Source organism: Eucalyptus grandis, chromosome 3 (assembly GCF_016545825.1).
Source record: "Eucalyptus grandis isolate ANBG69807.140 chromosome 3, ASM1654582v1, whole genome shotgun sequence".
NCBI classification, from domain to species: Eukaryota; Viridiplantae; Streptophyta; class Magnoliopsida; order Myrtales; family Myrtaceae; genus Eucalyptus; species Eucalyptus grandis.
The window spans coordinates 54,623,999-54,636,453 of NC_052614.1; the positions used below are offsets into that span (position 1 = coordinate 54,623,999).

The window sequence follows — 12,455 nt, forward strand, 5'->3', positions numbered from 1 at the left end:
ATCTTCTGCATTTTCTCAATATCATATAGTTTAGAATTTGACAATCCCGACAGACCAGAATGCGATAACCCACTTTCAATATACCAACTTGTTTCAGGAATAACCAAAGAGGTAATGCAATTAGAGATGGTACTGTTAACTTTATCAGTCGTCGCTGCATACTATGCTATGACATTTGTCATTGTCATGAGGATTTGACAGTGGTCGCTACACCACTTGGTAGATAACAAGAAAGCTCACTTCTACATAATTACCAACATAAATTTTCAGATGATTCTTTTCAGCAATTTCTTGACTGAGGAAAAGAAATATGTCTGCCAAAGGTTGTCATACATCCATTGATGTGCTCGGAAAGGTGTATCCATGTGGGTTCAAATTGCTTCCATTCATAATTAATTTGTTAATGCTCTTTTGACTGTGTTGTATAAGACTCTTAACTTTTCATCTTTCATAGATCTGAAGCTTTTGTAGTTGAAGAACTTCATCAACTCTTGCCACAATGTTCGACCTTTCTCGTTGGGAGCAGATTCTTAGTTATTGAGTGGCAAATGCATCGTGAACTTAAATTCTAATTTTGGGACTTGTGATTGTAAATGGTTTATTATATTGAATTGGCCTGCCATGGGGACAAAACAATCACTTGCAAATACAGCTTTTAGGTTTTGCATGAGGTAATCAGACCAACTTCGACTTTAGAATGATGCAGATGTGGGGAATTTGAGTATCGTATGCTTAGGACTGCACAGAAGAGAGTTTGGACCGTTTGATCACGATTCCTTTTGGAAAACTCAGATGGCTATGTTCAAGAGAGGCTTTCTCATTCGAAGAATCAAAGTGCAGTTAAATTATATTCAGGAGGCAGAGAAACTAAGCTTGTATAGAGAACGAATTTGTAATAATGAACACGATCATTGACCTGATGAAAAGCAAAAAGGAGAAAAGGGAGAAAGCTCAAAAGAGGCCTCAAAAGTGTAAAGTGAAGATGGTGTTTTATCAAGGGGCTCAATCATGCGTATATGGAGTGCATGCTGGGGGTCTACCACTAAGGAATAGACTCTTCTGCTAGTAATGATGTGAACGACGAATTTCATATTCAGTGAACACTTCAACAATGTATCAATTCATCAAAGAATTATGTTTTAGTACCTTGTTCAACATTGTTGCTCAGCACACCAAAGAATAAAAGTTGGCATCCCACCTGCCTAAACGACGCAGACTCCCTTACTCCCCAAAAATGTGCATGCGCGTGTGTAGAGAGAGAGAGATTCTCCAAGTTGTGACTTCTATTAAACACTGTACAAGTTTCATACAGACTCAGTCTTGACCTGTGCCTTAAGGACGCAAAAAGTATGATGATGCTCTCACTCTGTACTTGCCGAGTATGTATGGAAAGAGCAAATATTCAGGCGCTTTCAGATTATCAAAATAAGTTCCAATCAAATAAAGAGAACAAGCTCCTGATCCTACCTAAGTAGGCTAGTGCAAAGGATAAAGACTGCCATTCGTTATAATCGTTGAAAAAGAAGTCAAGCCTGTTTTGCACCGGGACACCATGGAAGAAAGTTGAGAAGGTTTATCAGAAAAGTGGACCCTTCAAGCGACGACTTCGAATTCTTCAAAATGGACAAACTGAAATGATTGCTACCACGCGTCACCCTCTCTCCTGGGATCGACATGAGTCGAAGGCTTTTGGAACTCAAATGCATCGCATGTGCATTGATGGTTCATTTGCTTATTCAGATGCCAAGTCGAGAATATACTCATCGTCTATGTCTTCGCATTATCAAAATCGCTGGTCCTGTCCTATTTGAGCCTTTGTTAAAACTGAACAAGGAACAAAATTTTGTTTGAGCATTTTATGGCCTTGCTTTCTCTTATTTTCTTTCAATTTGGAAGAATAAACATCTGGGTTGAGCTAAATAGCTCTAATCATTCAAAGTCAGAAGGCAACTGAGGCCAAGAACAAGAAGTTTGTTTGCATGAATTGATACCTAGTACATCAACAATATGATTGTACCTAATAATTTTCCTCTGTTCAAGATTTGGGTTTAAGCGAGCATGCTTAATTTGTTGGGATTCCCAGCTAAATTACAAACAAGCTGTCTTATCCTCAAGTCATGAATCAAGGACGTGACAACAACCACCAAGTGTAGTCCACATATAGTTAATTGCGCATGTAGAATTGCTTGCACTTCTCTAGTGCGGCTTCAGTTCTCGGCATTTGGAATCTCCATGCAACTGCCTCTTGCTGCTCTAAAACACGGTCCACTTGAGTCGAAGTGAAAGCTGAAAGAGCCCATCCACTGTACATTCCCACTGAAGCATGGCTGTGATATAACTAGGTTTTCTTGCCATCTGCATTGTAGGGGCTCTTCCTCTTGGTCGGTAGTAGAGTTGAGAATCTTCACAGGCTTAAAGTCAAACTCGTTTTGCTGCTGCCTGCAACGCATTTCTCTTTCAGTCAATTTCTGTTTCAAAGTATCTGAGAAAGGTTTGAGACTGAAACTAAGAAATTTATGTTTCAAGCTTTACACACATCCCCTGATGTCGGCGAATTGTTTTCAGAAGGATTCTGATCATACTTTGCCTTTCATTCACTTTCTCCTGATAAACTGAGTTGCCAAAACTTTGTATTTCTCAAGCTCTTTTTTTCTCGTTAGGTTTGTCATCATTTAGACAGCACAAATGGATGTCTATTCTCATTTATGCAGAATGCCTGCAAAGGAGAAAGAAGGGTGCTTAGGAAACAATAAGACCGATGCAGGAGGGTCAAACGATAAGAACTTGGACCTCACTCTCGGTCCCCCCGGAGAAAGCTTTATTCAAGGAGCCAAAAGGGTGTTTGAAGACGCTGTAACTCATAAAGCAGGACATCCAAAGCTCTTGCATAAACACCCCTGCTTGAATCCCCCTTTGACAGACCAAAAAATTGAGGTGCTTGCTGATAGCAGGACATGCTGGACTGAGAAAACAACTTTGGCTTTTCGTAGAGTGATTCAGGAACTCAAGATGCAGCCCAATTCTTCGTACAAACAGTTCTCTTTAACCTCCCCGCTGAATGAGATGGTTGCAAAATCTTCACAAGAGTGTGTCTATAACGAAGCAGACTTGCTCAATTTAAACAATGAAGCCCTTTCAAGTCCAGTTATTCTGCCTGGAAACTCTCCAAAAAGGTTATTTTGCTAAGCTTGCCTTATGATTCTCCCTTGTTCCTACCCTTATCAAGCCAAATATTATGGGGACTTGCTTGGCCACGGAATTTGGGAAAACTTTAGTTTTTGGGGAAAAAAATGAATGAGCATGCATTAGGGTATACTAGGTTGTCTCTCTCATAAAGGATCAAAGATGTAGCAAAAATGAAGATGGATCTCCCAAAATTGAAAAGGATGTGCTATGATTTGATTGCAATTGAAGTGTGCTTCTTATCAGTGAAAAAACAGGTGAAGGAACTCTCTCCGGGGTAAGTATAAGGCACTAGCTCATTTAATTCCATGCAAAATCAGCACATTCCTTGGGCTCCAAAAAACAAAATATCTGTATCTGCGAACTGTTTTGGAGATCCCAACTTCAGTATATTGGTCCTTTGTTTGCAGAATTCCACCTGGTCCAGTCGTTGGGTGGCCTCCATTAGGTTCCTTCAGGAAAAACATAGCAAACAACTTCTTGTGCAGGCAAACTTCTGAGTTGTCATCGAATAACTTTGGGAGGCAGGACAATTGTGAACGTCAATCAGAAGATCCAAACCAGCACATGTTTGTAAAGATCTACATGGATGGATTCCCAATAGGAAGAAAACTGAACCTCAAAGCCTATGACAGTTATGAGAAGCTCTCTGTTGCCATTAATGAACTTTTTAGAGGCCTTCTTGCTGGTAAAACCTCAAATTCTATGCATCTTAGTCCAAGAATGGTATTTGGTTAATGATGTAGCGCTCAGTATCTGTCCTCTCTTCTTGAAGACGAGCCTGATACAAGTCATGCTAAGTTTTTAATGTCCTGACCTTTCACTTTTCAGCTCACAGCTTTACCGGTGATGATACAAGTGCAAAGAGAGAGGACACAAATGCCGAAAATGGGGAATGCACTCTAGTTTATGAGGATAATGAAGGAGACAGGATCCTTGTTGGCGATGTTCCGTGGAAGTAAGTATTCTTCAATTTTTAGTGTTCACATCAACGAATAACCTGTGGTATATTTGTTGACCATGATTTGGTAACTCAACAAAGGAACATACAGCAACACCACCTTTGAAAAGCTTCAAAGCTGTTCATAACTAATCATCTATCCAAATACAGGTTTCTATTTTTTATTTGCTTGAATTGGAATCAAACTAAAAACGATTCCAACTAGTTTCATAGTCATCACAATCACCCAATTACATAAAAGTGCTCTCCCAACACAATCTTATCATTCTCTTGTAGTATGTTCGTATCTACTGCCAAGAGGCTGCGCATCTTGAAGAGCTCGGGTCACTCCGCTTCCCTGCCACGTGAGTTCCTTTTTCAGGTTCTTCTTGAACTTACCATAAATGGGTCGATTTCGTTCTCAGCTAATTCCTTGGGTTAAGATGGTTTTGTTTGTCTTTCAGTTGTAAGCAGTGATCGTCTTTCAGTTGTAAGCAGTGATCAAGAAAATAAACCTCTTGATTCAGCAGCAAAAACTGGAAAATGATGGAGACCTTGAGCTAATCATCAGGAGTTCGCAGATTCAAGGACTTGTATATTGTGCCTCCTAGTTTTTTCTGTTTTGGACCATCCATAAGGCTATTCTAGATGTTTGTGTGTTATTAGTTCTTGTCCATCTATTTGTACATAGCAATGCATTAGTTTATTAGGACTTATCAGCTGAAGCATATATGTAATTACAGTTAGTTTTTTCTGCTACAAGTAAAATTCCCCTCGACAGAATGGATTTCAGTAATGATTTCTCCACTTGGTTTCATGTTTAATTGCCATTCTTTTTCGGCTTTTTCTCAGTAAATATGATTCAATCGCATTTAGCACGTAACAAAGTTCATCTCCACTCTGATTCCTGCCAATTCTAGGATGTATATTCCACCTAAAACGGATGCCTCAATTGTGTTTTGATTTTTCATGTACGTTTGGTGAACATTTAAGCATGCAGTTTCTCCATCGCATTCACATCTTTCAGAAGAAAATCAGGGCTTGTTGTTGACCGGGCACCTGTTTTCTTCTCTCTCTTTCTAGAAACCCTTCTGTCAGCAGGAAAAATGACACTTGCCTAACTTGTCTCGTTAGTGTTTTTCAAGGTTTAGACTTCTCATAACTAAAGATTCCTACTGCATGAGTAAAAATTCTTGCTGCCGCTACAGATTTCTCTTTTCCGCTTCGTTCTTCATGTTTTACCCATCCAAGCACGGAGCCCTTCTTACAGAAATGATGAACGTATGCTGTTATAGACATGGAGAACCCATGGCAAGACTCTTCCCTTCTTTTAATAATCAAATACAGGCACACAAAATTCAGTGCTGACATTAGCAAATCTGGGAAAAGAAACAAGAAATTGTGAGGTATAAATCCACCCTTGCATTTGACACAGAGCAGAGGACATGATTCCAGCAAGTTTAGGAAGAGATCTCGGCTTTGTTCGAATGGACACCAGATAAAAACAAAAACAGCAGCCGCCAAAGTCAAGCTTCCATTCAAAAAGCCATGAAGAAATTTGAGTTGATAAGATGGTTTAGTCCACGAGAAACAACTGCTGTTCCTTTGTTTGCTTTTTCCCCTCCCCTTCAATTATTAAAATATATTTTGGGCCCACAAAATATTTTATTTTTAAAATATGAATGGATTGAACCTTCCTACGACTTTCTGATTACGCCCTTTAGCTTAATTGATCTTTGTCTTTTCAATTTGCATCAACTGCCTAAATGCATTGACTTCTTGTACTGGCTCTCTGAAATAATTGGTTTGGGAGAATGGCTAAGTTTGAGATCTACTTTTCTTTTTCATATTTTTGCAAATTGGTCACATCATTGTGAAGATGAAATATCAAAAGCCAAATTTCATTTCTTCCAAGCCTGGTCAATCTTTGTGCCGACAACTATGGAGTAATCTAATCTAATAAATCTTAGTAAAAGTGGCTTTTGAACATTCAATGTATTGCCCACTAAAATATTAGGAGTCTTTATGAAAAGTAAAGTTTGAAGGAAAGTATCGTGAAATCTCAATCCAGATATGTATATTTAAGTATATTAGCATATTTTATATGTGTAATAAAATAGACTATCTAATGTAATCTAATGAAAGTGACTCTTGAACATCAAATGCATTCAATTTAATAAAATAATTATTTTATTTTCTAATATAATTACAACTTTTTCAATTTTAATATACTATAGAAAAAGTGACTTTCAACATTAAAGAAATTCAATTTGATGAGAATTCTTTTCTTTTCCAAATAAAATTTTATGAGCTTTTAAGAAAAGAGAAGGCTTAAAGGAAAATCTCTTAAAATCTCAACCTAAATATAAATTTCTAATTAAATTGACATACTTTATATGAGTAATTAAATAGACTATCTACAACATTGTTCGATATAAAGAAGTCTTTTCATTTTTTTTTTTTTTTAAAATCTCAAGAGAAGAGTATTTCAAAATATCAATATAGTCCTGAAATGTCACACATGCTTTATAATATCTAACATTATAAAGCGTAGGATTACATCCATGGGAATGAGAATATACTTATGCTTGAAATTAACTTTATAGCACGATAAATTGATGCTATGTGAAAAAAAAAAAATATGGAGAATGGGGAAAAATAATCTATAGTAGTAGAATTGACTATATGATACACTATGTACCATCCAATATATAATAGTTGATAATTATTAACATGAACCGATTCTATAACATAGACTGTAAAATTACTTTGGCTCAATCCCATACAAAATGCATTTACATATAAGATTAGAGTGAAATTCACATAATTAAAAAACGACTATTGCTAAAAGCAACAAAATAATCTTGTTAAACTGAAAAAAGAAAGTAACATATGATAAATTTGGTTTTAGTAAAATAAGACATATAAAATATCTGGTGAGTGTGAAGAGAATTTATATATAAAATAAACGACTCTGCATCTTTCGAAAATACATATTATTTTATGCAGCATTTTCTCGGATTTATTTAATTCCACTGCTACAGTCACAACTACACTTTTAATAGTCCAATTCAAAAGTTTGAGAATTAATAAATTTTATGTAATATATACAGTTGAAGCCGCCCCATGCTCTCAGCCACAAGTCGAAAAGACTTCTGCGAAATCCCATAGATTGGTCAAACAATCTTTCTTTCTTTAGCGGTAAAACGAGAGACGCCTTCTAGAACAAGAGGTCCACCCAAAAAAAAAAAAGAAGTTAAGTTAAATTAAATCTAATTCTAATTAAATAAATTAAGCTTATGCATTCGGCCAACAAAAATTTCAAACGATGTGACCTAATGCTACCAACCTAACGCATAAATGAAACGCAATCATGTTATTTTCCAATATAAGTAGAATGGAAAAATTACCGTTTTTACCAAAGTCGGGTGGTCATCATTGCTAAATTACAAGTAGAAAATAACGTATAATCTTCTTTATTATAGCTAAACTTTATACAAGAACTCTAATAGCCCTCAACCGTTAGCAAGTCATATCATGCATCATATACTTTGAAAAATTCAGACAAACTTACACCATAAGCACACGCCATAAAATTCATGTAAAAACTATCAAAACAAATAAAAAGAAAATTCGAGTTTCTAGAAATCACCGTTTAGATGACGTTCTTTTAAGGGACTAAAAAAGGGTACAGGTCTTACATGCTTGCATTTAATAAATTAACTTAACATATTGAAAGGATAACATCATATTGTCATAATATACTTTTTCAAGATAATTTAGAAAGAGTGCCCTAATTTTGACTATGGTTGGATTCCCCACCACCCTATTTGTCTGAGCTAAAAAAACCCTAATTTGGTGGGGCCACCCTAAGATTTATTGTGACCCCTTTATTTTTATTTCTTGGAGGTTGTCGCTTTTGTCAAACGTGTTAAGTGGAACCGTGATGGACTGAAACTCTTGTTTAGGTGGACTAGCCAGCAAAACCACATCACCATCAGCGGCCAAAAACGTAAATAACCTCAATTTGCAATGCCATTTTGCTAGTGCAATTTGGACAATAACCTACGAACAATATAAATAAACCCGAAACTCTTCCTAAGCTCGCCATTGTGGAACTTGGGAACTCCTCCCTTCTGTTTCCATTTGGTTGTCTTCGGCCAACCAACTTTCCCGGCAAAAGGAAGGGCGCGTAGCCGCTGCCGGCGGGACCGACCGGACCCGCTCGAATGTCGAAAATGCCCCTCTGTTCCCGAGAGCTCGGCCTCCTCCTCCTCCTCCTCCTTCTCTCTCTTCTCTCCATACCCTTTTGCGTAATTTCACAAAGCCAGGCCACAAGTGAGCTCACGGTCCTGCTGAACCTGAAGCAGCAATGGAGCAATCCACCTGCTCTCCAGTCATGGAACTCATCGTCGCTGACGCCGTGCGGATGGCCGGCGGTCAACTGCACCGGCAGCACAGTTACGGGACTCCTCCTCAGTGATAAGAACATCACTGAGCCAATCCCGCCTTCGATTTGCGACCTCAAGAACCTCACTCAACTTGACCTTTCATTGAATTACATTCCTGGCGGATTCCCAAAGGCGCTGTATAACTGTTCCAAGCTCCAATTCTTGGACCTTTCTCAGAACTACTTCGTGGGTCCGATTCCTAGTGACGTTGACCAGCTGTCGGGCCTCACCTACTTGGATGTTGGCGGGAACAATTTCTCCGGCGACATTCCAGTGGAGATCGGGCGCTTGTCGGGATTGCAGACTCTGTCCTTGCACCAGAATGAGTTCAACGGCACGTTTCCTAAGGAAATTGCGGACTTGGCCAATCTTGAAGTTCTGACAATGGCCTATAATCATAAGTTTGTGCCTGCAATGATACCACAGGAATTCGGGCAGCTTAAGAAGCTGAGGTTCCTGTGGATGACTCAGTGCAATCTGATCGATGGAATTCCCGAGAGCTTCTCGAACTTGTCCAGTCTCCAGCAACTGGATCTGTCGAGGAAACGCTCTGACAGGCAGAATCCCTGGTGGGTTGTTTTCTTTACAGAACCTGAGGTATGTGTATTTGTACCGGAACAAATTGTCTGGTGAATTATCCACCTCTATTGCATCGATGAACTTGATCGAGATTGATCTAGCAATGAACAACCTGACCGGCTCGATCCCTGAAGATTTCGGGAAGTTGCAAAGTCTGCGCCTCTTGAATCTTTACTGGAATCAATTATCAGGTCACATACCGGTGAGTATAGCCCGACTTCCTTTGTTGAGAGTTTTCAAAGTTTTTGGCAACAAGCTGAGCGGTGAATTGCCGCCCGAGTTCGGCCTATATTCGCCGCTGGAAGCCTTTGAGATCTCGAATAATGAGCTCAGTGGCGAGTTGCCAAAAACTCTCTGCACTAATGGTGTCTTGGTAGGCGTTGTTGCTTACTCTAATAATCTGAGTGGACAAGTTCCGGAATCGCTCGGGAACTGCAATAGTTTGCGGACAATTCAGCTTTACAACAACAACTTCTCCGGCGAACTTCCTTCGGGCATTTGGACGCTGTTCAATTTATCAAGCTTGACGGTAAGTCAAAACTCCTTTTCAGGTGGTCTTCCGAGCAAACTTGCACGGAATTTGTCTAGAGTGGAGATCAGCAACAACAAATTTTCCGGCCCAATTCCGACCGAAGTCTCTTCATGGTCAAGTCTAGCGGTCTTGAATGCGAGCAACAATCTGTTCTCTGGCAATGTCCCTGAAGAATTGACCAGTCTTTCTCGGCTTATCGTTCTAGCGATGGATGGCAATCAACTTTCTGGTGAACTCCCTTCAAAGATCATCTCCTGGAAGTCACTAACGACCTTGAATTTGTCAAAGAATAAGCTCTCTGGCCAAATTCCTGCAGCAGTAGGTTCGTTGCCCGACCTGCTTGATCTCGACTTATCAGACAACCAATTCTCGGGCGTGATACCCCCAGAATTGGGCAAGTTGAGCTCACTACACTTAATTTGTCCTCCAATCAACTCGTCGGTAGAATCCCAGACGGTTTCAGTAATCTAGTGTATGAAAATAGCTTCTTGAGCAATCCTGAGCTATGCGCTGACAATCCCATGCCGAACATCAGAAGCTGCTATGCCAGAAGCAGTAAATCCAACAAGGTCCCTTCAAAGTATCTCGCCCTAATTCTAGTTCTTGTGATTGCCGTGTTCATAGCTGCTGTTCTGTTCGCCTTGTTCGTGATCAGAGAGTACCGGCGGAAGAAGCTGAGGCAGGACCTAGCAACTTGGAAGTTAACTTCGTTTCAGAGGCTTGGTTTCACCGAAGCGAGCATCTTGTCCAATCTAACGGACAACACCCTCATAGGAAGTGGCGGCTCGGGCAAGGTGTATCGTGTAGCGGTTAATGATTTGGGCGACTATGTTGCTGTCAAAAGGATTTGGAACAACCGAAGGTTGGACTGGAGACAGGAGAAAGAGTTTGCAGCGGAAGTCGAAATACTCAGCTCGATCCGCCATTCCAACATAGTGAAGTTGCTGTGCTGCATTTCGAGCGATAACTCGAAGCTGCTCGTGTATGAGTACATGGAGAATCAGAGTCTGGACAAGTGGCTTCACAGGAACAAGAGAGCGTTGCCGTTGAGAGGGAACTCACCGTGCCGTGCCATGTTGGATTGGCCTGTGAGGCTGCAGATCGCTGTAGGAGCCGCGGAAGGCCTGGGCTATATGCATCATGACTGCTCTCCCCCGATCATACACCGCGATGTGAAGTCAAGCAACATTTTGTTGGATTTCCAGTTCAAGGCCAAGGTGGCAGACTTTGGACTGGCCAAGACAGTAGCCAAGCACGGCGAGTCTCACACCATGTCGGCCGTGGCAGGCTCGTTCGGTTACTTCGCCCCCGGTAAGAGCTAAGAAATTATTCAGGGAAATTTTCTCACCTGAGAATAGCCTTCCCCTTTACCTTAATCATACAGCAAATTTTAAATTCCTGTTTTGCGTCACAGAATATGCATATAGCACGAAAGTGAACGAGAAGATTGACGTGTACAGCTTCGGAGTCGTGCTCCTAGAACTGGTCACCGGGAGGGGGCCTAATAGCGGAGATGAGAACATGAGCCTCACAGAATGGGCGTGGAGGCACTATGGGGAAGGAAAGCCGATCGCCGATGCCCTCGACGAGGAGATCAAGGAACCATGTAACATGGACGAGATGACAACCGTTTTCAAGCTCGCGCTTGTCTGTACCAGCAGATCGCCGTCCACGAGGCCTTCCATGAAGGAGGTCCTGCACATCCTCCAGAGTTGCGGCCCCTCGGAAAGGTCTGGACGGAAAAGGGTCGGTCCCGAGTTCGACTTCACGCCGCTCCTTGGAAACCCAACGTATCTTTCTAGTTACAGGCGTAGTAGGAAAGCCGACGATAACTTAGTCTACAGCGTGTAATCAGAGTAGTCGGCACGACGCAGAACTATGGTATTGACATAGTGTGACAAGTTTAGGACTTTCAAAGTGCCTCGATGCAACGCATTCGCGCAGTCGGGGTACAAGAATCCGGTGAGTGAAGAAAACCTGGAACTCCCTATAGATGGAGCAGCTACAGCCTTCGATGTTTAGCGACGCCGCTATGCAGATTTCTCGAGAAACAGGCTGATCTATGTACATAATAGCGACGGTCTTTTTGTTAATCAACTCGTGCTAGTATCATCTCTAGCTATGGCTGTCTCGCAACAGATTTCTTCACATGAAATTCTGGAGATGACACTCGAGTTCGATCTCTTGCGTGGCCTCTTGTTCTTGCTTTGAAGCTAGGTAATGCCTCACTCAAGATCAATCATCATATAACAACACTTCTTAATGTCCTTAAATCAGTCATTTCTCTGGCCATAGTTCCACAGGATCCATCGATCAATGCGGAGGCAGCCGGAAACGTACCTGTCAAGGGTGCTGAATCTGCCTGAGAGACGTTTTCGTGCATCCATATGTGATGATTCTCCAGATCCCACCTAGTGTTTCCCCCCGTTTGTACAAAACCGGGATGCTGGCATTGTCATTCGCCATCAAGAGTGTTGGGGAGAACCCGGGACAACAATCCACTACGAACGAAACCCAATCAAAGATCAATTTCTCCTCCAAAACTAAATCTACTAAAATCAACTTAGCCCCATCAACAACCAGTCATATATATCCTCACAAAATGATAAGTAGACAAAGCCAAAACAACACCAAGGTTTAACATGGAAATTTAATACAAGAAAAAACCGCACATTGTCCAAAAACTTTTACCAATCACTAAAAATAGTAGGATATATAAAGTAGTTTTCTCTAGTTACATACTAGAGGATCTACATAAGTATTACAAGGC

At 40.6% G+C, this 12,455-nt stretch overlaps 2 protein-coding genes across 5 annotated transcripts; both read left to right on the forward strand.

Moving 5' to 3' along the window:
* Positions 1-2,158: 2,158 nt before the first annotated feature.
* LOC104437805 (auxin-responsive protein IAA26) lies at positions 2,159-4,919 on the forward strand. Of its 4 annotated transcripts, none has more exons than XM_018871218.2 (6): positions 2,159-2,491; positions 2,661-3,173; positions 3,594-3,871; positions 4,015-4,141; positions 4,421-4,488; positions 4,588-4,919. In XM_018871218.2, the coding sequence occupies exons 2-6, from the start codon at positions 2,686-2,688 to the stop codon at positions 4,668-4,670; spliced, it is 1,044 nt and encodes a 347-aa protein (XP_018726763.1). In that variant the 5' UTR covers positions 2,159-2,491; positions 2,661-2,685; the 3' UTR covers positions 4,671-4,919. The 4 variants fall into 4 exon arrangements, with proteins under 4 accessions (XP_018726763.1, XP_010049139.1, XP_010049138.1 ...); XM_010050837.3 differs by having other exon boundaries at positions 2,160-2,491; positions 2,712-3,173; XM_010050836.3 differs by lacking the exon at positions 2,159-2,491 and having other exon boundaries at positions 2,505-3,173; positions 4,612-4,919.
* Positions 4,920-8,219: 3,300 nt separating this feature from the next.
* Positions 8,220-11,930, forward strand: LOC104437806 (receptor-like protein kinase HSL1). The gene is given in 4 exon segments (XM_010050838.3): positions 8,220-9,117; positions 9,119-10,073; positions 10,076-10,996; positions 11,100-11,930. Coding segments are annotated over 4 exon segments (3,078 nt in total). The 5' UTR covers positions 8,220-8,352; the 3' UTR covers positions 11,537-11,930.
* Positions 11,931-12,455: the final 525 nt, after the last annotated feature.

Bases quoted from the DNA above. Each gene is read 5' to 3' on its own strand.
- LOC104437805 (XM_018871218.2), top strand. From the start codon at position 2,686: ATGGATGTCTATTCTCATTTATGCAGAATGCCTGCAAAGGAGAAAGAA. The intron at 3,872-4,014 runs GTAAAACCTCAA...TTCACTTTTCAG, and splicing joins TTTTAGAGGCCTTCTTGCTG to CTCACAGCTTTACCGGTGAT. The intron at 4,489-4,587 runs GTGAGTTCCTTT...TTTGTCTTTCAG, and splicing joins TCACTCCGCTTCCCTGCCAC to TTGTAAGCAGTGATCGTCTT.